Source organism: Silurus aristotelis (genome assembly GCF_946808225.1).
Source record: "Silurus aristotelis genome assembly, chromosome: 3".
NCBI classification, from domain to species: Eukaryota; Metazoa; Chordata; class Actinopteri; order Siluriformes; family Siluridae; genus Silurus; species Silurus aristotelis.
Window position 1 is genome coordinate 17,965,879 of NC_139576.1, and position 25,872 is coordinate 17,991,750.

Below are 25,872 nucleotides of genomic sequence, written 5' to 3' on the forward strand. Positions count from 1 at the left end.
AAGTGGCTATATTAAGGTAGCATAGCCTGTCAATTAGCCAAGATACATCACTGTAACCTAACAGTATAATTTTACCATGAAATTAAACATAAGATTTAAATATGCATGTTCCAGGCAGTGCAACGGTGGACCGTGAGGGCTTGTCAGCAACACTAGTGAGGGACATCAGAAATTACTTCCAGATCAGCCCTGAATATTTCTCCATGTTGCTGGTGGGCAAGGATGGCAATGTGAAATCATGGTACCCATCACCAATGTGGTCCATGGCCAACATTTATGATCTTATCGACTCCATGCAGCTACGTAGGCAGGAGATGGCCATCCAGCAGAGCCTGGGCATGCGCTGCCCTGAAGACGAGTATGGTTCCTATGGCTACCACCATGGTTACCACAATGGCTACCAGGAGGGATATCATGAAGGATATGGTTACTAAAGGCTATAAGTCAGTGTGTGAGCCATCCAGAATGGTCTGTATTTTCCAATGAACTGAATTTCAGTGTCAGAGGCCATACACCATACTTCCTCTTTTTTTCATTATCGTTTGAATTGTTGTATTTCTTATATGGGTTTATCATCTCGCCCTGCCTGATGATATGTTTTTCAGCCAATGGCATAACAGTTTGTAGATAAATGCTGATACATTTTTGATTTATATTCTGAATAATATTCTTCAGGGTCACATACATATACACTGTGTCCTTATTTATAATGATGTTAATAAACAGCTCTTGGCCATTAACATCCCACACTACATTTTATATATATTTTTTATATTATCCTTTGATTGTTCCTCTTAGATAAGCAGTCTGTGTGGTTTTTCGTTTCTGTTCTCATGTATTAAGGCCTAATAACTTTAACTGAGATTAATCTAAACCACCCTTTCCTTAAACTCACTCATTCATTCACTGTGTTATTAGTAGCTCCTTTATCCTTATCAGGGCCACAATTAATCTAGAAGTGACTACAACCTGGATGTAATATAGGTCCATCCCAGGCCTCCATTCACACACATTTACACTTAATTTAATTAACTTTGCCAAGCCAGTTAACCTACTGGCATGCTTACCCAGTAAAAAAAAAAAAACTACACAGACACAAGTATATCCCTGATTCTTACTTTAAAAAAGTTTATTTTATAGTCAAAATATTACATACAGTATATTCTGCAGTAATGACACTTCAAAAATCCAATTTACTTTATAACTAAAGTGAAAACAAAATGCTAAATTTTTTGTAAGTATTTGTTTCAACTTTTAAATTAATTTTATAAATCAAATACACAGGATTAAGCAGATTCAATTGTGCTAACATAATACTGAACTGTTCCTAATAAAGATGAATTGATGCATGCTGGTTGCATGAATTAAGTAGCCAATAACATTCCAAATAAATTTCTTGGTCATTTAAAATAAGAACACTGTCAAGAACATTGATAACAGAAATGTGGCTACAAAACGTGTGTGTGACCAACACCACTCTGCTAGACTTCTTTGCATTTCTCAGGAACATTTTTTAAGATTTTCTTCAATACATTTTCTTTTCAGATATTTTATTCAGCCATATCAGAGACCTGACATTTTAAAGTGATCACATATGAAATACAACACCGCATACACAAACTTAAAATACCATAATATACATATATTATTTAGGCCACTTTCATTCTATCTCTATTCTTTAGCCCATTTATAAGGAACTCATACCGCTGTGTGGTGAAGTATGTTTATAATTTCTTACAGCAGACTGAGTTTCTATACACAATTTGTCAGACAATGCTATCATATCTAACAATAGAAAGGAGACACAACTGAACACAATATAACTGAGTTTGGCTCATTCTCAGAACACCAGGAACCCTGACATGACAATGGCATTTTAGAAAGTTTGCAAGTATCAAACTGCATCAAACATTTGCACTATTATAATCAATGCCCCCCACACACCCAAAAAAATTTTCAATACATATTGTCATAAGAGCACTATAAATACAGGCACATTGACAAATAATTTGCAAGATAATTACATTTACACTTCATAATAAAGGCTGGAATGAAAGAGTAGGCTCAGAAAGACTCCTCTTCAGAATCATCATCTGTGTCAGACTTATTAAGTCTCTCCAACTCTTCCCCATCCTAAAGAAAAACAACATACAAATGCTCTTAATAATATAAGCTTAATGAATGCACAACATGTACACAACCTATTGAGATGAAAAAAAAAAATGCATCTTATTCTACATCAAGCACAATGTTAAGATCAAGCTAACTTTGAAACACCCTAATAACTGACCACTGCTTATCTGTCCAGGACAAACCATCAAATATTCCTTTATCTTTCATGTTTCTTTCCACTTTTCCTAAAGTAATTATCACTTAAGATGGCATTATCTACAGAGAACAAGAGGACCTAATTAAGAATCCCAGTGGCATTACACAAATTGACAAATGATAATGGTTAATTTGGTTAGCCAAATAAACTATTACGGGGGGAGTGGTGGCTCCAGCGGTTAAGGCGCTGGGTTGCCGATCGGAAGGTCTGGGGTTCAAGCCCCGTGACGTGGGGCCGCCTTCCCGTGGGCTCACCACCTGCAGGAGGGATCGTAAGGGACGGTGCTGTGAGGATTGGGCAGCAGTCGAAGGCGAACTGCTTAGACTGCTGCCCCCGCGACCCGAATTACGGATAAGCGGGAGAAAATGAATGAATGAAAATAAACTATTACTGCTAATTTAAAATAACTATAGTTATGTCATTCTATATATTTTCCAATAAAATAATCAACGTAACAAATTTAAAGTGAAATTATATTTTGGTTAGAATGAAAATAAAAACTAAGAGAACTGAGAGAGAAGTGTCCATCAAAGAAAAAAGTCAAAACTGGGTCAAAACTTGGTCTGAAAACCTTCTTTGAAGTTCAACATGCAACTGAATCCTTACCCCTTGATGCCGCTCAAACACCTCTCCGTTGATGACCCTGAGCCTCTCTTGCTGCAGTAAATACTCCGGGTCCTTCAGACTGCTGCTGTGGTATATAAAAATGGCCAGTAAAACAATTGGCGCCTGTAGAAAGAAGTCTAGTTCTGGCCGAAAATTAAAGAGGAAGAATGACAAGGCTGTGACAAACACAGTGGTGATTTGGCCTGTCAGCACATGGAACATGTTGTCACGGAACTTAAGGATAAAGGCAACAGAGAGACCTAGGGCAGCTGTGATAAAGGTCAGTGCTATCGAGTAGGCATTGTGTCCGTGAAACAAGCCGTAGCGCAGCATCACCGTGCGCGAGTCGGAACGCAACACCAATGCCAGGCTATTGAAGGCAACACCAAACACATACAGTCGGCTGTTCTGGATAAAAATACTTTCAGCTAGCTGCTCTCCGTCTTTTAGGATCTTTTCATTGTAGATGTTGGCCAATGCAGAGGTAAAGCACTGAAGAAGCAGCAAGACATAGCCCAGGCCGAAACCACGTAAACGCTGGACAAGCTGGCTGTTCCAGAGCTCCGGGACCAGTCCCTCTGCCCAGCTGGTCTCACTCTGGTTGTGCTTCTTTATGTCCAACAAGGTGGAGTTTGAGCAGCTGCTGGAGGGAGCAGAGACATGCGCCCCATGCAGGCCATGAAAACTGACTGCATGCTGGTTTGGACATGTGTTCATGGTCAGGGCCACGATGGAGAAGAAGAGAATGATCAGGGAGGCCCACTGCACCCAGGACAAATGTCTCCTGCAAAGTGAAGATGCATTTACAACAGGAGAATGAGGGAGAAGATGCCATAGTCTGATAAAGACACCCCATGCACAACACACTATGTTCACATTGCACTAATATGCAGCAAACAGAAATAGCTTCTGTTGTATTAAAGTATGAAAAATGTGGAGTGGAAATACATTTGTGTTTTTAACACTTACTTCAGAACAAACCGGAACAGAATGGCTGTTGTGAGAATAACAACATTGGAGAACAATACAGCCATTGCCTGTTCCAACAAACAAACAAACAAACAGAATGATACCTCTACTGTCTAAATATAAAATTTTTTTTTTTTTTAAGTCAAATACATAAGTACATCAACTTACAGGCTGGAGGTAGGTCATCACATAAAAAATTATGAGGTTATCAAGAAAATAGAGAAATGCAGGGACAGCCCATTTCAAACAGCCAGAAAATGAGGAACCTGAGGTGCAGCCCAAGTCCCTACACGAACGATTTTCTGCAGTACAAACACATAAAAAGGTAAAAACTAATAAAGTGGAGTAAAATATTGCCTACATCTGCCATAGAACTGATGTTAACTCATCCACTAAATGAATCATTAAATCCATTTCAAATTACTTTTTATTATGCATTTACATATCTGGAAAAAGCTGATGAGTGGCCAACCGTTTCTCGTCAGCTAATAAATCAGCAATGAGGTGTTTTATAATAATTCTATCTACTGCAAATAAAGGTTATTGATTTAGATCAGCAAAGTGCAAATGTATAAACAATTGTTGAAAGATATGAATTTGTTTTACTGATGTGTAGGTTTGGCTGATAGCCAGGGCTCACCTCGAATGATGACTCTCACTGACATGACTAAACAAAAAAACAGTTTGATGGTCTCTGCCATTAAATTCACAGAGGCAGGGTGAAAGTCATATTTGTTTTCTGCAAAGAAAGCAATGTAAAAGTAAGTTGATTAGTACCAGGCAATTTAACTACATCAAAAAACAAAAACACTGACAAACTTAATTAAGTCCAATTTGACAAGCTGAAGGTTACCTTCATTTTCAGAGAACTTCAGCAAAATAATGCGACTGGTTCCTAGTGTGATGAATACTAAGCCGAGAACTAAAGTGTAGGCAGAGGAGCGTGAGCACAGCCAGGCACTGGAAGAACAACAGCTGCAGCAGCAGGAGGAGGTGGAGGAGGAAGGAGCCATTTTGGAGCAACAGACCTGTGGCTGAATCCAACAAGTGTAACAAATGAAGACACATGGCCAAATAGCTTTTGCTTAAATCAGTAATTAAACTTCACCAATATGAAGTGCTCTTAGTGCACAGTACAACTGAAATGTACTTTTCTCTGCCAAGGAATACTTCCCAAGGATCTGTTGTGCCAGTTCTACAGGGCCACCCTTAAATCCATTCTATGTACATTAATTACTGTCTGGTTCTGCCACCCAATTGGGGGGGACAATCTTCAACTTCAGACATAAATTAGGTCGACTTTGTGTATCATGGGGACCAACTTGTTCCTCACACCCCGCATACAGTTTGTTCATACGCAGTCCCACTGGCAGGTGATAAAGACAGATCAAAACAAGGTCTGCCAGACTTCATAATAGCTTTCCCCCCCCCCCCCCCAGTAGCCAAAAATAATTTAAACACCTCCCATTACCCCAATATACACTAGACCTTTTACTACTACACTGCCTCAGTCTCCTACTGTGTGCAATAACTACTACACTACCTCCATCTCCTACTTTATTTCCTACTTGCATATTCTTGTAAACTACCTGGACAATAAATGCACTATAATTTCACTTTTTACCTTGGCTGTATGTGTGCTTGGTCATTTAGATGTGTTTTAGATGTGTTATGTGTAATCATGTTTGTATTAGCCTTGTTCAGTCTGTATGTCTTATGTGCCCTGTTAGATTACTCTATATCAGAAATAAATTCCTTGAATGCACAGGCATACTTGACAAATATAGCTGACTCTGAAACAATTTATTTTTCAGATAAAAGACAGCATATATAAGTATAAATCATAATGAGCAATAACACCTATAAGATAGATCAAAAAGTTATAATGAGCAATAACACCTAGAAGATAGACCAAAAAAGATGTATTTGTACATTTGTAGTTCACTATGACACGCTGAGAGAACTCTATAAGACTGGACCCAGAAATACAACTGCATATACAATCTGCTCTAGTGATAGATTTGAGGTCTACTGGAGGAAGTATATAGATGATCTATATAATTGGTATCTACTATATAGTCTTTATTATGTAGTAGTGTTTGTTATTCGCACAATAGCACTACAGGAGCTTCAATACTTGTGCATCGGTGTCAAACCAAGTGACCGATCTAAAATAATACCTGACTCCTATTAAATCATAAACCCCAAAATTAAATTACACAACCCTCTGAAATCATAAATACTGTATATGTCCTGAGCAGCACTATGTGATATGGATCATGTCCCTTCTGCTGTTACTACTACATTGGTGTTATTCATTAGCTGACTAGCTTATCAGCCAATCTTTGATTTCCTAATGTAACAACACACACGCACACACGGTACGCCACCTACAACCACCTTTCCAATGACAAGTCAACCATAAAATGTAGTAGAACGAACTAGCAACTGAAAATAAAATAAATTAGTTATAAACCCACTCGTCCCTATGTTCACGCTGCGCTTCCCATTCTGACGTCAGGCTCTCGAACACGTCACTGCGCACGCGTCATTGCGGCGCACCATTTCATGCCTAAAGTCCCTGTTTCAGTTCACCTGGCCGGAATCTACAAACGTGCTAACGTGGCTCTAACTGTAGTTATTTGTCTCATTGTCACCTCTATTTAAAATGCAAATCACACAAACATAGAGATAATTAATTAATTTATTAGTCAACACGATGAATGAGATCAAGAGATGATGGAAATAAAATACTTGTGCCATACACATTAGGTGCTTTATCTTATAATATAAACATTAAACCCCTTATACATTTTTCCACAGATAAGGTTAGAGGTGTAAAGAGTATCTGAAAATCACACTTAAGTAAAAGTAGATAGATACCTTACTTCAAAACTTTATTAGAATTTAACATTCTTCTCCTTCTTCATTAGGGGTCGCCACAGCGGATTATCCGTCTCCATACCCCCGTCCTCTATATCTGCCTTTTTCAAACCAACTACAGGTAGTCGTCGATTTACGACCTTACGACCATTCGACTACGATCATTACGACCACAATCGCTAGCCGCGGCGTACGACAGTGCGTACCAGCTTCCGGCATAATTTCACAGTACTGTACATATAGCCTACTCTACTTACGACCAAATAGTGTTACGACCGGTCTTTCGGTCCCAATTGTGGTCGTAAGTCGACGCCTACCTGTACCTGTACAAATTGTGAATAAAAACAGAATGCAAGTTTAAAATGTCAATATTTTATTTAGAATACAACATAGATGACATATCAAATGTTTAAACTGAGAAAATGTATCATTTTAAAGGAAAAATAAGTTGATTTTAAATTTCATGGTATCAACACATCTCAAAAAAGTTGGGAAAAGGCCAAGTTTACCACTGTGTGGCATCCCCCCTTCTTTTTATAACAGTCTGCAAACGTCTGGGGACTGAGGAGACAAGTTGCTCAAGTTTAGGAATAGGAATGTTGTCCCATTCTTGTCTAATACAGGTTTCTAGTTGCTTAACTGTCTTAGGTCTTCTTTGTCGCATCTTTCTCTTTATGATGTGCCAAATGTTTTCTATGGGTGAAAGATCTGGACTGCAGGCTGGCCATTTCAGATCCTTCTTCTACGCAGCCATGATGTTGTGATTGATGCAGTATGTGGTCTGGCATTGTGATGTTGGAAAATGCAAGGTCTTCCCTTAAAGAGACGACGTCTGGATGGGAGCATATGTTGTTCTAGAACTTGGATATACCTTTCAGCATTGATGGTGCCTTTCTAGATGTAGAAAGATGTGTAAGCTGCCCATGCCACATGCACTGATGCAACCCCATATCATCAGAGATGCAGGCTTCTGAACTAAGCGCTGATAACAACATGGGTTGTCCCTATCCTCTTTAGTCCGGATGACATGGTGTCCCAGTTTTCCCAAAAGAACTTTGATTCGTCTGACCACAGAACAGTCTTCCATTTTGCCACAGTCCATTTTAAATGAGCTTTGGCCCAGAAAAAATGCCTGCGCTTCTGGATCATGTTTAGATATGGCTTCTTTTCTTGACCTATAGAGTTTTAGCCGGCAACGGCGAATGGCATGGTGGATTGTGTTCACCGACAATATTTTCTGGAAGTATTCCTGAGCCCACTATGATTTCCATTACAGTAGCATTCCTGTATGTGATGCAGTGCCGTCTAAGGGGCTCGAATCCAGTATGGTTTTTCCGGCCTTGACCCATATGCACAGAGATTGTTCCAGATTCTCTGAATCTTTGGATGATATTATGCACTATAGATTATGATAACTTCAAACTCTGCAATTTTTCTCTGAGAAACTCCTTTCTGATATTGCTCCACTATTTTTCGCTGCAGCATTGGGGGAATTGGTTATGTTCTGCCCATCTTGACTCTGAGAGACACTGCCACTCTGAGAGGCTCTTTTTATACCCAATCATGTTGCCAATTGACTTAATAAGTTGCAAATTGTGTTTTAGCTGTTCCTTATATGTACATTTAACTTTTCTGGCCTCTTATTGCTACCTGTCCCAACTTTTTTGGAATGTGTAGCGCTCATGAAATCCAAAATTATTTCAAATTTTCTCACTTTCCACATTTGATATGTTATCTATATTCTATTGTGAATAAAATATAAGTTTATAAGATTTGTAAATTATTGCATTCCTTTTTTATTCACAATTTGTACAGTGTCCCAAGTTTTTTGGAATCGGGTTTGTTTAAGTTTATTATAACAAAAAAATTATAATTGAGCTAAAGTTTAGCTATTCTACAATACAAACAAACAAACAAAAGACCCTTCTAAGCTTCTTTTAAGCATCTTTTACCACTATGGTCAGATGAACATCAGCCCCTGTAACATTCCAGCACACAATTGTAAGAACAGACAGTGTGTTCTTTGGTTAAATGGCTGTCTGGGAGTGTTTGCACTTAAACATTTATAAAAGATATATCTAATTTATTAACATTTTTTTATTTTATTTGTCATTCCAGTGTTTAAATTAAGTTATTGTAAGTTAATGTTGATTTTAATGTTTAAGTTCATGTTAATTTTGCTGTTGTTGTTGTTGTTGTGTTGTGTTGTGTTTCTTTGATGTGATACAGTTAATGTAGATGTAATTCTGGGAATGCAGATTTACTTAATAACTGTAATGATCTTAATAGATTTAACAGGCATTTTAGGTTCCTGTTTGCTTCGAAAGCACTGACCTTGTTCTTCTTGTGAAAACTTGTCTGAATTTTAGATTTACAAAATGGTCACACTTATATATACTTAAGTACTTATATATATTGTTTTAATTATACTATTCAGTGAACCATAGTTTTACCTAAACACTTATTACATATACAAATCATGATTAAGAGTTGCCATTTTGCAAGATTTGTAAGAATGAGAGAACATGGATTATTGCCTAATAGTGTGTGTTGGGGGGGGGGGGGGGGCGAAGAGTTGTGTGGCTTCTGTGGGAGTGAATGTGAATCTATAAAGCTAATCTTTACTGATAGTTTAGAAGTTACTGCACACTTGAACAGACGCTCCTTACCTGGAGCTCCGGACATAGATATGAGGTTTTCACTTTGGCCAGATGCTTCGTATCTTTTGGCCCTATTGTTTTTTCTGAGTCAGTGTGCAACAGCAGTGGAGAGACACTATTACATTGCTGCTGTTAACATTAACTGGGATTATACAGCGAATGGGACTGAAAGGTATTTTACTATTATCTGTAAATATGCCAAGATAGTTTTAAATTCAGTCATGAATTATTTTTCATGTCTGTGTGATACTGAATCCATTTTGGATCGGTTTTTACCCATTTTTATCTTTATTATTAATATTAGAACCCAAATAATGTAATTTAAAACTGCTATCAAATAAAACATTTTTGTTTTGATATATACCATTAATAATCTAGAAATGTATTTAAATAAATGTAAAAAAAAAAAAGTATGTACAAAAATATTATTATATTAAATATGAAATAGAATTGCTATATGTGCTAGAATTTTTTATTAGTTTGTAAACATCAAAAGAATATATCATTTACAGAGCTGCTTTGTATGTGCCTTTTAGAGCACAGTCAATAATAATATTGATGACTGTGTGTAAGGTAGAATGTGCTGAATGTGCTTAATCTGAATTGTGACAGTGAATAACTAATTTTCATTACTTCTCTGACTTTTCTGGGGGGGGGTTCTATAGCAAAGGTCCCATCTATAAAAAGACAGTGTACAGGGAATATGACCCAGGTTTCCAAGAGGCTAAAACAACTCCATGGTCAGGTATTCAAGTTACTTGCATAAGGTGGCAGTTCTTATTTAAATGTGCATTAATTTAGTCATTATTTGCAAAAAAAATGTTTTCAGGGCTGCTGGGACCCACACTCCGTGGTCAAGTTGGTGACACCATAATTGTCACGTTTAGGAACATGGCAGATCATCCCTGTAGTATCCATCCACATGGGGTTGCGTATGGAAAACAGTCTGAAGGTTAGAATACCAATATCTTAAATGTATAACATGAATAGATAGAAACATTATGCTAGCTATAGTCAGTCAGTGTATATAGAAATATGTGCAACATTAAAATAGAAAAATATTGCTAAGAAAAGTGTACATGTTTTCAGTGCCAGTTTGTACAGTTGAGTAAACAAACTAAAGTGTTTATCTTTGTCATACATATTAACCACAGGCTGTACCTAAGTCCAAAATGAAGACTAAAATACCTTAATACTAAAATACTAATACTAATTCAATACTCTGTTTTAATTATTTAATGATTATTTTTTTGTTGCTCAAATGAATATTGTCTTCTTAATGTGTAAAAATAATTGCAGTGAAAAAAAAAGATAAATAATTTATCCACCATAATATGGCCAACTCTCAGGTATTAAATTGTTATTTGCTTAACTGAGTAAACAAATTGCTAAAAGGAAAAAAAGGTAAAAAATAAAAGATTGTTTGTTGCTTTTTTTTGTTCCTGACGCTTTGCTAAATACACAGAAAGCAAAACATTAACATTTATTTCTGCAAATCTTTAATCCCTTAGGATCTTTGTACTTTGACAACACGTCCATGTTTGAGAAAGAGGATGATGTTATATTTCCTGGCAAAGAGCACACATACTACTGGGAAGTGACTACAGAGGTGGCCCCACAAGCTAAAGATCCCCCATGCCTTACATACATTTATTTCTCACATAATGATACTGTTAAGGACTACAACACAGGACTAATTGGTACACTGCTCATTTGTAAGCATGGTATGTTTATTTATTTGCTAACCTTTTTATCATAAACAATGTCATTCAGTTCATCAATACTGAGCTTTTTGAATTTAATGGTCAAAAAAACTAAACAATCTACGGGTTACAGATAATGTTTTTTTATTCTAGATATCAGTCAGCCTGTGATGTATGCCTTTGCTCCACAGGCAGTCTTGATGATTCTGGAAAGCAGATTCATTTCTTTATGGAATTCTCTTTGTTGTTTGGGGTGTTTGATGAAAGCAACACCTGGTACAGCAAAGGGAATGCATTTAAGGAGCATGTAAAGTACACAATCAATGGCTTTACAAATGGCCTTGTCCCTGGTAAACTGATTAATTATTTTCAATTGTAAGAGAATATCAATGTAATATCAATCATTTGTAGGAGTTTGTTGCTCTCTGGAAATATTTCTCTTGATCTATTCCAGGTCTTAATATGTGTGCACATTCCAAGGTATCCTGGCACTTGATTGGTATGAGTTCTGAGCCAGAGCTTTTTTCTGTCCACTTCAATGGACAGGTTCTACAGCACAATGGACACAAGGTGTCTTCAGTTGGCATTATCAGTGGCACAGCTACCAGTGCAGAGATGGGGGCCATTTACCCTGGTCGCTGGCTTCTCTCATCTCACATTAGCAAACATTTGGAAGGTAAGGCCGAGTGAGACAACAATCCAGTTGATAAAAGGTTATTTAGCAACCAACAAAATTCTAATAAAACCAAATAGGAATGTTTTATGGAAGGAAAATTGAAAGAATAACAAAACCTGGTTGCATGTGTGTGTGCACCAGCCCTTAAGTAATTCTATGCTAAAGCTACTTTTACTTGTAATACAGCACCCCTATACGGTCCTTTATTGTAAGGGTATTTGAATTTAGCCCATCTTGATTTTGCTATTTTATTCCCCTGTTCTTTGCACAAATGTTTAAAAAAAATTATTTTATGGAGAACTCATGCAATGTTCATTTGCTGGTTTTCAAGACCTGGGCTCTGACTTTCCCATTTAAAAAAACAGATTTTTTATAAATTAGTTTTGTGCTGGGTGGTGAACTGGAAGGTTACATTCTTTCTTTAGCTTCAGCTGTTAAGCAAAGTCTTGCTGGTTTTATGCCCAAATAAAATGGTATTTGTTTAGAGATTCATCCACAATTCCCTCTTGACTACAGCTTTAGTGTCAGTGCCCTAGTAAAAAAAAAAAAAAGCAGCTCTATAACATGACACTCCCCCAACAGGCTTCTCTTGGGTTTAAGGTAATAAGCTGTCTTGTTTTTGTAGCAAGCTTATTGTTTAGAATTATGCCCAATAAATCTTATCTAACCAAAACACATTTTGCCTGATTGATGATTTGTTTTATTCACTTGAATTCTGTTTATTGTATATCAGAAGTGATCTAGCTGGGATTATCTATGATCTATTATTTTAATTAGTGTGTAGAGCTTTTACAGATCACTCCAGTACAGTCACTCCAATTTCAAGTGATTAGCTCCTATTAAACAAACCCTTTTATTATTAAAAATCACACCTTTACAATATAAATATAACAAGAAATTAACTACTCTTTCTCAACTGATTTCAGCTGGCATGCATGGTTTTCTGACTGTTAATACATGTGAAGAGTTTACTGCACCAAAGCGTAAGCTCACTATGCAACAAAAGCGAGAAAGTCAAGAATGGATTTACTACATCGCAGCTGAGGAGATCATTTGGGACTATGCACCAAATTTGCCAGATAATGTGGACAGGTACACACCAATCACTATAAAACAATTACCCATCGCCATTGCACTCACATATAACTTGTTACTTCTCACACAGGAATTTTCGATCCACATACTTAAAACAGGGTTCAGAAAGGATTGGTAAGAAATATAAAAAAGCTGTATTCACCCAGTATACCGATGAATCATTTAAAGAAAGGGCAGAAGAGAAACAAAGAAAAATGGAGTTGGGAATTCTTGGTCCCGTGATCAGAGCACAGATCCGAGACATAATAAAGGTATATATAAAAAATCCAGCAGAAATACAATATTATAAAAAAAAATATTCTGTTTTTAACTACTGTTTTGGTCATGTAGACTGGTGACCTTTCTAATAATAAATAATTATGCTAATCTGTTTGTCTTTGTTTACAGATTGTGTTCAAAAACAAAGCATCACGTCCATACAGTATTTATCCTCATGGATTAACTATTGATAAAGCTGCAGAGGGAGCCAATTACCCTGAGGGAGGTTAGTAAAAGTTCACCATTTAAAAATTCAAGTAGAAATAAAAGTTATTTGAGTAATTTCTTATTCATGTTTCATTTACTAATGTAATTAAATTACAGTTTTGTTTAGTTTTTTATTTCTTGACAACATCATTATAAATATATATATATATATATATATATATATATATATATATATATATATATATATATATATATATATATATATATATATATATATATACACATACTGTATATACAGTGGGGCAAAAAAGTATTTAGTCAGCCACCAATTGTGTACACCAAAAGTTCTCCCACTTAAAAAGATGAGAGAGGCCTGTAATTTTCATCATAGGTACACTTCAACTATGAGAGACAATATGAGAAAAAAAAATCCAGAAAATCACATTGTCTGATTTTTTTATTTATTTGCAAATTATGGTGGAAAATAAGTATTTGGTCACCTAAAAAAAAAAGCAAGATTTCTGGCTCTTTAACAAACCTGTAGCTCTTCTGTCCTTCACTTGTTACCTGTATTAATAGCACCTGTTTGAACTCGTTATCAGTATAAAAGACTCCTGTCGACAACCTCAAACAGTCAGACTCCAATCTCCACTATGGCCAAGCTGTCAAAGGACACCAGAAACAAAATTGTAGCCCTGCACGAGGCTGGGAAAACTGAATCTGCAATAGGTAAGCAGCTTGGTGTGAAGAAATCAACTGTGGGAGCAATTATTAGAAAATGGAAGACATACAAGACCACTGATAATCTCCCTCAATCTGGGGCTACATGCAAGATCTCACCCCGTGGGGTCAAAAGAATCACAAGAACGGTGAGCAAAAATCCCAGAACCACACGAGGGGACCTAGTGAAACACCTGCAGAGAGCTAGGACCAAAGTAACAAAGGCTACCATCAGTAACACACTATGCTGTACAGAACAGTACAAAAAACGTTTGATCTCTGTCATTGCCAACAAAGGGTATATCACAAAGTTTTGAGATGGACTTTTGTAGGTGACCAAATACTTATTTTCCACCATCATTTGCAAATAAATTCTTTAAAAACCAGAAAATGTGATTTTCAGGATTTTATTTTCTCATTTCGTCTCTCATAGTTGAATGTACCTATGATGAAAATTACAGGCTTCTCTCATCTTTTTAAGTGGGCACATATTATATATATATATATATATATATATATATATATATATATATATATATATATATATATATATATATATATATATATATATATATATATATATATATATATATATAATATGAACCTGTTATCACTTAGGGTGTACTCACTTTTGTTGCCAGCTATTTTGACAATAATGTTTGTATGTTGATATGTTGAGTTATTTTCAGAGGACAGTATCTGTACTCCTGTACAGGCTGCACATTGACTACTCTAACATATATCCAAGTTGAATTTCTATAGTATTGTCCCATGAGTAGATATAATAAAATGGTTGCTGAAATGTGAGTGGTGTACTCACTTTTGTGAGATACTCTAGGTTCATTTTAAATCAGTTAAAATTTTCTTTATACACGCATTCAGGAAGATATAATATTTTTTTTATTTTCAAAAATGATAAGACTATTATGAATGGCTTGTATAATCTGAAAGGGCAACAGAGCCATGCTGTGCAACCAGGGGAGACTTATACGTATGTATGGCGAGTCATTGAGGAAGATGAACCATTACCCAGTGATTCAAGGTGTCTCACCAGGATGTACCATAGTGCAGTTGACATTCCACGAGACATTGCATCAGGTCTTGTTGGGCCACTTCTTATCTGCAAAAGTCAGTCCCTTAGTACAAGGAATGTTCAGGTAATTTATTCTAGTTGTATTCAATTTTTGTAAGTAAGTTTTCTCTCAAGTGACAACCATTATTGATTCAACTGATACTGTGTTGCTTACAAAATGGTTGCTCCATTTTTCAGCTGAGAGCAGACAAGGAGCAGCATGCTATGTTTGCAGTTTTTGATGAAAATAAAAGTTGGTACATAAATGAGAACATCCTCACATACTGTGGGGAACCAAAAGTGGTAAAACCAGATGACCCAGAGTTCTATAACTCAAATGTTATGCACAGTGAGTAGATTTGTATGCATAGTAAGCAAGCATTTTGATCAACTTATTTATTCATCATAATTTAATTATCTTTCACAGCAATTAACGGTTATGTGTATGAAAGCGGCCAAATCCTGGGGTTCTGCAACGGTGAGATTGCAACTTGGCATGTGTCTAGTGTTGGTGAACAAGATGACATCCAAACAGCCACATTTTATGGACACACATTTGAGCTGAACAACAGAGAGGAGGACATCCTCAGTCTGTTCCCCATGACAGGAGAAACAATCTCAATGAATATGGCTAATGTTGGTCAGTATGCCTCATATATTTAACATTACAACTCTAATTCCACAAACGTTGGGACACTGTGTAAAATGTAAATAACAGCAGAATGCAATGATTTGCAAATCTTATAAGCCCATATTTTATTTACAATAGAACATAGCAACCATTTAAACTGTTTAAACTGAGAAAATGTGCCATTTTAAGGAACAATAAGGTAATTTTAAACTTGATGGCTTGATCAGATGAATCTAAATATTTATTTCTTTTTGGAAACCATTGACACCATGTAATCCGGACTAAAGATGAGAGGGACCATCTGGCTTGTTATCAGCACTCAGTTCAAAATGTCGCTTCTCTGATGGTATGGAATTGCAGTAATGCCTGTGGAATGGGCAGCTTGCATGTTCGGAAAGGCTCTATCAATGCAGGATATACAAATGCTCGAATACAGAAAATGCTTTTTTTAAAGGGATATATATTTATATATATGAGCAAGACAAAGCATGACTTTGTAGTAGAAGAGTTTAGGACCAGAATTGGCCTACCTGCAGTCTAGACCATTTACCATTTTAAAACATTTAGAGCATCATAAAACAAAACATACAGTTAAGGACACCCAGAACCGTTAAGCAGCTAGAATCCTGAAACAGATGCATTCCTCTCCCAAATCTTCTGTAATAGGTCTCCTCAGTTCTCAGATGTATATGGACAGAAGACGTGATGCTATATAGTGGTACACATGGCTCTGTTAAAATCTTTTTTAAAACCTGTTGCAGTCATCAATTAAAAAATTCATTAAAATGTTATACTCTTGGTTTCAACATTTGATGTTTTTTTGTTTGTTTTATTGTGAATAACATATTGGTTTATAATATTCGCAAAATGTTGCATTCTGTTTTTGTTTACATTTAACTTAGTGTCCCAACCTTTTTGGATTTGTGGTGTTATAAAAAATTTATAGTAATTTACTATTAATGTTTACACTTCTACTTACCCCCTCTATTTTTATTTTTAAGGAATTTGGTTAATGGCATCTTTGAACACACATGAAACCCAAAAAGGATTAAGAGTGAAGTTTCAGGACGTTGAATGCTTTAGGGATTATGTAGTGGACAATCAGTATTATGATGACTTTGATGATATGGCAACAGAGACCTTCATTAAGTGGGAACCTGTAAATGAGACTGGGTTACAAAAGGAGAAATCAAAAATTCCAATCCTAACTGTGGATGCTGATTCAGATACTGATGATTATGCCATGATTCTTGGAATAAGGTCAATTAAAAATTCAAGTAAAAATGATATGGAACTGTTAACCCTCTCAGATCTGATCGAAAACAATCTTACTGCAAAAGCATTTCAAAATGAAAATACAACAGAGTCATCGATCATATCATCTCTGCAGCTGACTCTAACTAACTCCACAATCAGTGAAACTATCACCATTAATCCCAATAATGCCTCACTTCCACAAAATATTGACAGTGAAATCAGCTCAGAAAACAGACACAATACATCATTAGTAGAAGAAATTATAAGGCCATTGCTATCAACCCAAACATCACATATTTCTAAAGGGAATGTGACAGAAATACATACCCTAGAAGTGGTTATGCTGACCTCTGTGGAGCTGGAAGATGACAATGACACATCAAGGGACAACACATTTATTTACAATGTACCTGCTCATAACTCTCGTATTAGCATTACAGATGTTAATGATATCAAAGAGTTTGTGCTGTTGGATAATGAAGAACAAACAGAAACAAATAGCCATGAGCATTTAGTTAAATATAGCATCTCACCCACAGAACTCCCTATTTTGGAAATGTTGAACAATACCACTCAAACCACTACAGTAAAGGTCAATCAGGAATTAAATGCCACCCAAGTGGACTATGACTTTTCACTTGAGGAAGGTAAAGAGTTAAATGGCACCCAAATGGACCACGAATTAGTACCTGAGGAAAACAAAGTATTAAATGGCACTCGAAAGGACTATGAATTTTCACTCAAGGAAGATAAAGATTTAAATGGCACCCAAGTGAAATTGAATGGCACTCGAATGGACTATGAATTTTCACTCAAGGAAGATAAAGATTTAAATGGCACCCAAGTGGAATTAAATGGCACTCGAATGGACTATGAATTTTCACTCAAGGAAGATAAAGATTTAAATGGCACCCAAGTGGAATTAAATGGCACTCAAATGGACTATCAATTTTCACTCAAGAAGAATAAAGATTTAAATGGCACCCAATTGGACTATAAATTTTCACTCAAAGAAGATACAGATTTAAATGCCACCCAAGTGGAAAAGAATGGCACTCAAATTGGCTATCAATTTTCACTAAAAAAGAATAAAGATTTAAATGGCACCCAATTGGACTATGAATCTTCACTCAAGGAAGATAAAGATATAAATGGCACCCAAGTGGAATTAAATGCCACCCAAGTGGACTATCAATTTTCACTTAAAGAAGATAAAGAGTTAAATGGCACACAAGAGAACTACACATTTTTACTCAAGGAAGATAAAGATTTAAATGACACCAAAGTTTACTTTGAATTTTCATTAGAAAAAGACAAAAAACTAAATGGCACACAAGTGAACACAAGTAAATTTTTAGTACAGGAAAATATAGAAAATAAAGAAATAGAAAGTACCCTTGATAAATTTAGAGAGCTTACTAGCAACCACGACCAACCATACCCAGATGTTCAAGGAACTAACAGCACTAAACCAGACTCCAGTATTTCCAACAACACAATGTATGATACTGAGACACACTTTCGAAGTGAAAGCACAGAGAAATCAAACTTGCCTCAGAATGTTACATTCTCTTCCAGAGTTCCTTTCATTGACAATACACATAATGAAAAAATTAACCCAAATGTCAGCCACCCCTGGACATCTTCAGAAGAGTTTGATTCAGAAAGCATTAAAAATACTTCCTTTTCTTCCGTTATTTTCAACCATTCATCTACAGAAAGGAATTCCTCCCACACTAACATCTTACTGTCAAACAGCAGTTCCAAGCAGGTTACACCAGATGCTGAACAGAGTCTTGATGATGTTGTCATCTATTTAAAAGACAGCAACAACACTATGGTCATTTTAACCACTCCTTTGGATACACAAGCAAAAAACTGGAGCTATGATGGCAAACATGAGCTTGTGCCAATAGAGTTCCCAGATCACATGAACAAATATATAACAGACAAGAATCCAAACAGTGCAAAAGAAGAGAAGAAAAAAATACATCTTCGAAGGGTGACACCAAGTAAAGGGTATGGCATGAAGACAAAAAAGAGAAAGGACTACAAACCCCAAGCTCGTAGTGACATCTCTCCTCGAGGCTTCTCCCCACGTGGCTTTGCTCCTTCTCAGTTAACACCAAGGACTACCAAGCCAAACTTTAATGAAGAAGACATGATGCCAAAAGCCATAGTCATAGGCATTCCTAGGAATGACTTCAATGACTATGAAATATATGTTCCTCATGGCGAGCAGGAATTTGGTGAGACCACTTATGAGGATAAAGAAGACTATGAATGTGTTAGATACAAAGACCCATATGGTAAACCACCTCAAACAGAAACTGATGTGCATGATGAGATAAACAAATATTCCTTACAAATGGCTGGCAGCAAATCCAGGGTCTACTTCATTACTGCTGAAGAGGTTAACTGGGATTATGCAGGCTATGGACAAAGGTAATAAATATTTCACCTCTTTTAGATTCACAAACAGTAACATATAATAGTTTTTTTAACTACTTATACTTATACTTAAATATATATATATATATACACACACACACAGTGGGGCAAAAAGTATTTAGTCATCCACCAAGTGTGCCAATTATGCCCACTGTAAAGGGCAGTTGTATATATAGAAATATATATATATATATATATATATATATATATAATATTTCTCTCTCTCTCTCTCTCTCTCTCTCTCTCTCTCTCTCTCTCTCTCTCTCTCTCTCACACTGCAGGAGGGATTTTGGCCACTCCTCCACACAGATCTTCTCTAGATCAGTCAGGTTTCTGGCCTGTCGCTGAAAAACAGAGTTTGAGCTCCCTCCAAAGATTCTCTATTGGGTTTAGGTCTGGAGACTGGCTAGGCCACGCCAGAACCTTGATATGCTTCTTACAGAGCCACTCCTTGGTTATCCTGGCTGTGTGCTTCGGGTCATTGTCATGTTGGAAGACCCAGCCTCGACCCATCTTCAATGCTCTAACTGAGGGAAGTAGGTTGTTCCCCAAAATCTCGCAATACATGGCCCTGGTCATCCTCTCCTTAATACAGTGCATACGCCCTGTCCCATGTGCAAAAAAACACCCCCAAAGCATAATGCTACCACCCCCATGCTTCACAGTAGGGATGGTGTTCATTGGATGGTACTCATCATTCTTCTTCCTCCAAACACGTTTAGTGGAATTATGACCCAAAAGTTTTTTGGTCTCATCTGACCACATCACTTTCTCCCATGACTCCTCTGGATCATCCAAATGGTTATTGGCAAACTTAAAACAAACAAAGGGCGACTGCACTGTATTAAGGAGAGGATGACCGGGGCCATGTATTGCGAGATTTTGGGGAACAACCTCCTTCCCTCAGTTAGAGCATTAAAGATGGGTCGGGGCTGGGTCTTCCAACATGACAATGACCCGAAGCAAGCAGCCAGGATAACCAAGGAGTGGCTCTGTAAGAAGCATATCAAGGTTCTGGCGTGGCCTAGCCAGTCTCCAGACCTAAACCCAATAGAGAATCTTTGGAGGGAGCTCAAACTCCGTGTTTCTCAGCGACAGGCCAGAAACCTGACTGATCTACAGAAGATCTGTGTGGAGGAGTGGGCCAAAATCCCTCCTGCAGTGTGTGCAAACCTGGGGAAAAAAAACTACAGGAAACGTTTGACCTCTGTAATTGCAAACAAAGGCTACTGTACCAAATATTAACATTGACTTTCTCAGGTGTTCAAATACTTATTTGCAGCTGTATCATACAAAAATCATATATTGTGATTTCTGGATTTTTTTTTTTAGATTATGTCTCTCACAGTGGACATGCACCTACAATGACAATTTCAGACCCCTTCATGATTTCTAAGTGGGAGAACTTGCAAAATAGCAGGGTGTTCAAATACTTATTTTCCTCACTGTGTATATATAAGAGAGAGAGAGAGAGAGAGAGAGAGAGAGAGAGAGAGAGAGAGAGAGAGAGAGGGGGATGGATGGATGGATGGATGGATGGATGGATGGATGTCCCCAAACCTACCTTTTACAAGCGTCATATTTAATGGTTCTTTTGGGTGAGTGACTAGCTGTTTCTCTTTGAAGGAGGGAAGATAAAGCCTCGGTGAAGGAGAGGCAAACTCTGTTCAAGAAAGTGTTGTTCAGGTCATATTTGGACAGCTCCTTTACAACCCCAGACTTTCGAGGAGAAGTTGAAGAGCATCTTGGCATCATGGGTCCAGTCATTAAGGCTGAAGTGGATGAAACCATATATGTAAGATCTGCTAACTGAATAAGGAGTTTGCACTTTCCACTACAAGGAGATTATTCAAAACTACATTAAAATCTAAAAAAAAACCTGTTTTTCACTATAGATAGTGTTCAGGAATCTTGCCAGCCGCCCATACTCATTGCATGCAAATGGTGTGTCATACAGCAAAAATATGGAGGGGCTGAATTATGATGATAATTCACCTTATTGGTACAAGTATGATGATGCTGTTCAACCCAATACAACTTTTACATATATTTGGACAGTAAATAACAAAGTGGGGCCATTAAATGGTGAATCTGACTGCAGAATATGGACCTACTACTCTGGTGTGAATCCTGTAAGTTCAAATATGGCACTGCCTTATTGCTACCATATAAAGTATTTTTACCATTAAGTTGTTTTTTATTTTATTTTTTTTATTTTATGCAGGAGCTAGACATCCATTCTGGACTTATTGGGCCTCTTTTAATTTGCAAAACAGGCACCCTGGCTAAAAATCCAGTGGACACACAAGAATTTATGTTACTTTTTATGATATTTGATGAGAACAAGAGCTGGTACTTTAAAGAAAACTGCGAGATTCTCAAAAAGACAAACAAAAAAGCAACAATGGATCCAAATTTCAAAGACAATATCAAATTTCATGGTATTTTATTCAAACTATTAGTGTTTTTGTTGCTGAATTTCTTAAAATCCCTAAGGCTTAACAGAAACGTATTAAATTACTAGACACATACTTTAACAGCTGTCTTTTGTCTTCTTGTTTCAGCAATTAATGGAATTATATACAGTCTTAAAGGACTTCGCATGTATGCTAATCAGCTGGTAAATTGGCATGTCATAAACATGGGCTCTCCTAAAGACTTCCACAGTATTCACTTTCATGGCCAAACCTTCTTCAACAAGCATAATGACCCCCATCGTCAGGGAGTATATCCACTTTTACCAGGTTTGCATTTTTTCATGTTTTTTGTTGTTTTACATTGCTGAAATTAGTAAATGAACACTTTTTGCATTTCTTTTACTGCTATGCAGGGAGTTTTGCAACTCTAGAGATGTGGCCCTCAAAGCCAGGACTTTGGATGTTGGAGTCTGAGGTTGGAATTTCCCACCAAAGAGGGATGCAGACACTATTTTTAGTGCTAGACAATGGTATCTATCTATCTATCTATCTATCTATCTATCTATCTATCTATCTATCTATCTATCTATCTATCTATCTATCTATCTATCTATCTATCTATCTATCTATCTATCTATCTATCTATCTATCTATCTATCTATCTATCTATCTATCTATCTATCTATCTATCTATCTATCTATCTATCTATCTATCTATCTATCTATCTATCTATCTATCTATCTATCTATCTATCTATCTATCTATCTATCTATCTATCTATGGTTTTGTTGATAAACAGTGAGATCCAAATAGATGAGTGCTGTGAGCAGATGTCCATACATGAAGAGAAAAAAGTACAACTAACTCATCCAGTACATCACACTGTTTGAATGCAGTGAACTGGGTTTTTGAATTAATACATTAATGAAATCTTTGTCAAATTCCTCCTGTCACTAGATTGCAAATGTATTCTTTTTGTTTTACAGTATGTGATCACCCACTTGGTTTGACTTCTGGAGCTATTAAAGACAGTCAAATAACAGCATCAGACTCTAGAGGTATAATCATATCTCTAGTCAGATATAATATTTGACATGACTTAGATTGTTTAACAGTAACCATGGTTAACAATTCAATATAAATTAATTTTATATTTAAGGCTATTGGCTTCCCAATTTGGCCAGACTGTACAATGGAGGAAAATACAATGCATGGAGTACAACAAAGCCAGACCAGTGGATCCAGGTATCATCACCTAATGGCAGTCCACAAATTATTATCTCATTTATTGCAACCTATTACAAAGAAGTTAAAAGAAGGTAATTGGTCCTGCTGTCCAGGTAGACTTCCAACGGCCGGTGGTGATCAGTAAAATAGCTACACAGGGAGCCAAACAACTCTTCACATCTAACTTTGTTATGAACTACACCATCTTCTACAGTACAGACCGCAAAAGATGGAGTTGGTATAAGGGAGACAGCAAAACTTCGAAAAAGGCAATTGACTGCTTAATTTATACTACAATACATAGCAAAGATCTTCATTTGTAAGTTCTCATTTTGCCTCTTTTCTTTTACACTTCCCAAGACTTTTGAAGGCAATAGGGAAGCCCATGAAGTGAAGGAGAATGTATTTTTCCCACCTATTATTAGCCGGTATGTGAGGCTTTACCCCTCACATTCATATAATCATCCAACAGTTCGCATGGAATTCTTTGGATGTGAGTTAGATGGTAGGTGTGAAATATTCCTGCAGCACTTCTATTTTAAGAACAGTAAATACACACAGCTCAAATATGCTATAATCAAGGACTAACATACTGTAAACTGCACAATGATATGTTATCCAACTCACTCTCCTTTACATATTCACTTTCACTTTCAATATGGCCTAAACTGTTTAATTGAACCTGTGATGCTCCTCAGTTCAGGCTTGGGGTCAAAATTTTCCAAAATAAACATGCATCAAAGTAAAGCAAAATAATAAACATTTAAAAAAGAGCAAAGTAAAGCAGCATGAGAGACCATAGTACTATTTTGAATAATAGAGTAACACTACAACCTGCTAATATAAATAATACTAAACAGTTCATGTGAGGCTTTGCCTGCCAGACATTTCCTTAGCATGCGTGAAGCCAATTTTCCATAACAATCTCTGTCTGAATAAACAAGCAAAAATAATGCTTCTAAAGTTAAGTCCCTCCGGTAAGCATAGAGTTCAGTTCCACTTGTTAGATGTCAAAATCATTCATTGAATAATTTTATTCTCTCTTGTTCTGTGGTCTATTTTAGCATACTTTTCATAGTCATGAGAGACAGTTGTGTATAATCTTTTAGCCATGAGTGATTAAGAAATCACTCATGGCTAAAAGATTATACACTATGATATAGACTATGTTAAAAGTATGCTAAAATAGACCACAGATTATGTTTGCATGTCACTAAAACATGCCACACACTATCTTTGCATGTCACTAAAACATGCTAACATGCATGTTTGCAGGATGTTCTGTACCCTTGGGAATGCAGAGTGGACATATAAGTGATAATCAAATCACAGCCAGTTCTGCTGCTAGCTACTGGTATTCTAGCTTGTGGCAGCCATCGCTGGCTCGCCTTGACAGGCAAGGATCGGTCAATGCTTGGCAAGCCAAGGTAGCTACCAGACAAATGATATTTTGATTACACCCAACTATAAATGCATTCACTAATTACATTCTGATATTATTTTTCCTCCACAGAGTAACGACATACAGCCATGGCTCCAGATAGAACTAAAGGATGTCAAGAAGATTACTGGAATTGTAACCCAGGGAGCGAAGTCACTGAAAACAGAGATGTTTGTAACTGCTTATGTTTTAGAGTACAGCGATGATGGAAAGAAATGGAACAAGTACTCAGACAGTGAGGACTATGAAACAAAGGTACATCATCAAACATGGGTAATCAAAAAAATTTTGGTGCATGATTTTACAGTCACCTGATTTAATATTTTCCTCCTTTATTTTACAGACATACATGGGAAACTCTGATAATAATAGCCATGTGAAAAATTATATCTACCCTCCAATATTTTCCAGATTTATCAGAATATTTCCTACAAAATGGCAGAATGCTGCCACCATGAGGGTTGAACTCCTGGGATGTGATTTTTAATAATGACAAGTGAAATTTCTTTTGTTTAAAATCCAAACGTTTTGGATATTCATTATATAATATTTGTATCTAATATTGTATCTAATAACACTGATTCTGTATTAAAATTATGAATGCAACAAAAAGTATTTTTTTCTGTGATATAGGAGCACATGAACCTAATGCCTCTGACAGAGATGGGAAGTAACGAAGTACAAATATTTCGTTACTGTAGATTTTTATGGTATCAGTACTTTACTACAATTTATTATTCTTTTTCACTTTTTACTTTTACTCATTAGATTTTTGACACAAATATCTGTACTTTATACTTCTTACATTTTCAAACCATTCTCGTTACTTTAGTTTTAATCTATTTGGTAACATGATCAATATCTTTTTCTTCTCTTAGCATGCTGTTTTCAGCCCATCAACCTATTTCTTGTCCTTGCACGGCTTTTTTAACCTACAATTAGTGTATTATTTCCTGGCTATCATGTACCACAGAGTTAAGGCAACATGAAGTATTTGGGTTAACGTGGATGAGACAGAGGGAGTCAGTGATGTAAACATGACTGAGCACAGAGACATTCTGATCATCATTATCTTTTCTCTGCTTGTGTTCTATATGATAGTTGATTAGCCTGGATACATTCATTAGATACCAAAATGTAAAATTATTTTGTTTTAATATATTAGTATGATATGAGGTCCAGTTACCAGCATGACACTAAAACAGGTAGTAGTAATGGCTACTTTTAACATAAGTCAGAGCTCAAACTTTTTAACTTTAACTTGAGAGAAAAAGTGCAGTCAATAATTTACCTTTAAATAGTCTTTTA

The 25,872-nt window shown here is 36.4% G+C and overlaps 3 protein-coding genes across 4 annotated transcripts in view; 2 read left to right on the top strand and 1 right to left on the bottom strand.

The window, feature by feature from the left end:
• The window catches only part of ccdc80 (coiled-coil domain containing 80), an 11,829-nt gene extending 11,089 nt beyond the window's left edge, over nucleotides 1-740 (top strand). Inside the window, exon 7 of the mRNA XM_083535944.1 lies at nucleotides 115-740. Coding sequence (XP_083392070.1) covers nucleotides 115-434 — 320 coding nt within the window. The 3' untranslated portion in view covers nucleotides 435-740. The remainder of the gene's footprint in view (nucleotides 1-114) is intronic.
• Nucleotides 741-1,104: 364 nt separating this feature from the next.
• Nucleotides 1,105-6,500, bottom strand: slc35a5 (solute carrier family 35 member A5). Its single transcript, XM_083535945.1, has 7 exons — nucleotides 6,385-6,500; nucleotides 4,758-4,938; nucleotides 4,545-4,643; nucleotides 4,073-4,206; nucleotides 3,905-3,972; nucleotides 2,936-3,719; nucleotides 1,105-2,133 (listed from the first exon to the last, which is right to left on the bottom strand). Exons 2-7 carry the CDS (start codon nucleotides 4,915-4,917, stop codon nucleotides 2,065-2,067), a joined length of 1,314 nt encoding a protein of 437 aa, XP_083392071.1. The 5' UTR covers nucleotides 4,918-4,938; nucleotides 6,385-6,500; the 3' UTR covers nucleotides 1,105-2,064.
• A 2,916-nt stretch (nucleotides 6,501-9,416) lies between these two features.
• Nucleotides 9,417-25,176, top strand: f5 (coagulation factor V). Of its 2 annotated transcripts, XM_083535933.1 has the most exons (25): nucleotides 9,417-9,619; nucleotides 10,113-10,192; nucleotides 10,277-10,399; nucleotides 10,959-11,171; nucleotides 11,342-11,500; nucleotides 11,605-11,826; nucleotides 12,753-12,918; nucleotides 12,992-13,172; nucleotides 13,309-13,405; nucleotides 15,019-15,224; nucleotides 15,338-15,488; nucleotides 15,567-15,779; nucleotides 16,772-19,472; nucleotides 21,105-21,273; nucleotides 21,374-21,610; nucleotides 21,703-21,919; nucleotides 22,043-22,222; nucleotides 22,309-22,425; nucleotides 22,883-22,954; nucleotides 23,056-23,141; nucleotides 23,237-23,392; nucleotides 23,484-23,628; nucleotides 24,399-24,550; nucleotides 24,637-24,819; nucleotides 24,908-25,176. In XM_083535933.1, the coding sequence occupies exons 1-25, from the start codon at nucleotides 9,477-9,479 to the stop codon at nucleotides 25,049-25,051; spliced, it is 6,513 nt and encodes a 2,170-aa protein (XP_083392059.1). In that variant the 5' UTR covers nucleotides 9,417-9,476; the 3' UTR covers nucleotides 25,052-25,176. The 2 variants fall into 2 exon arrangements, with proteins under 2 accessions (XP_083392059.1, XP_083392060.1); XM_083535934.1 differs by lacking the exons at nucleotides 23,484-23,628; nucleotides 24,399-24,550; nucleotides 24,637-24,819; nucleotides 24,908-25,176 and having other exon boundaries at nucleotides 23,241-23,394.
• Nucleotides 25,177-25,872: the final 696 nt, after the last annotated feature.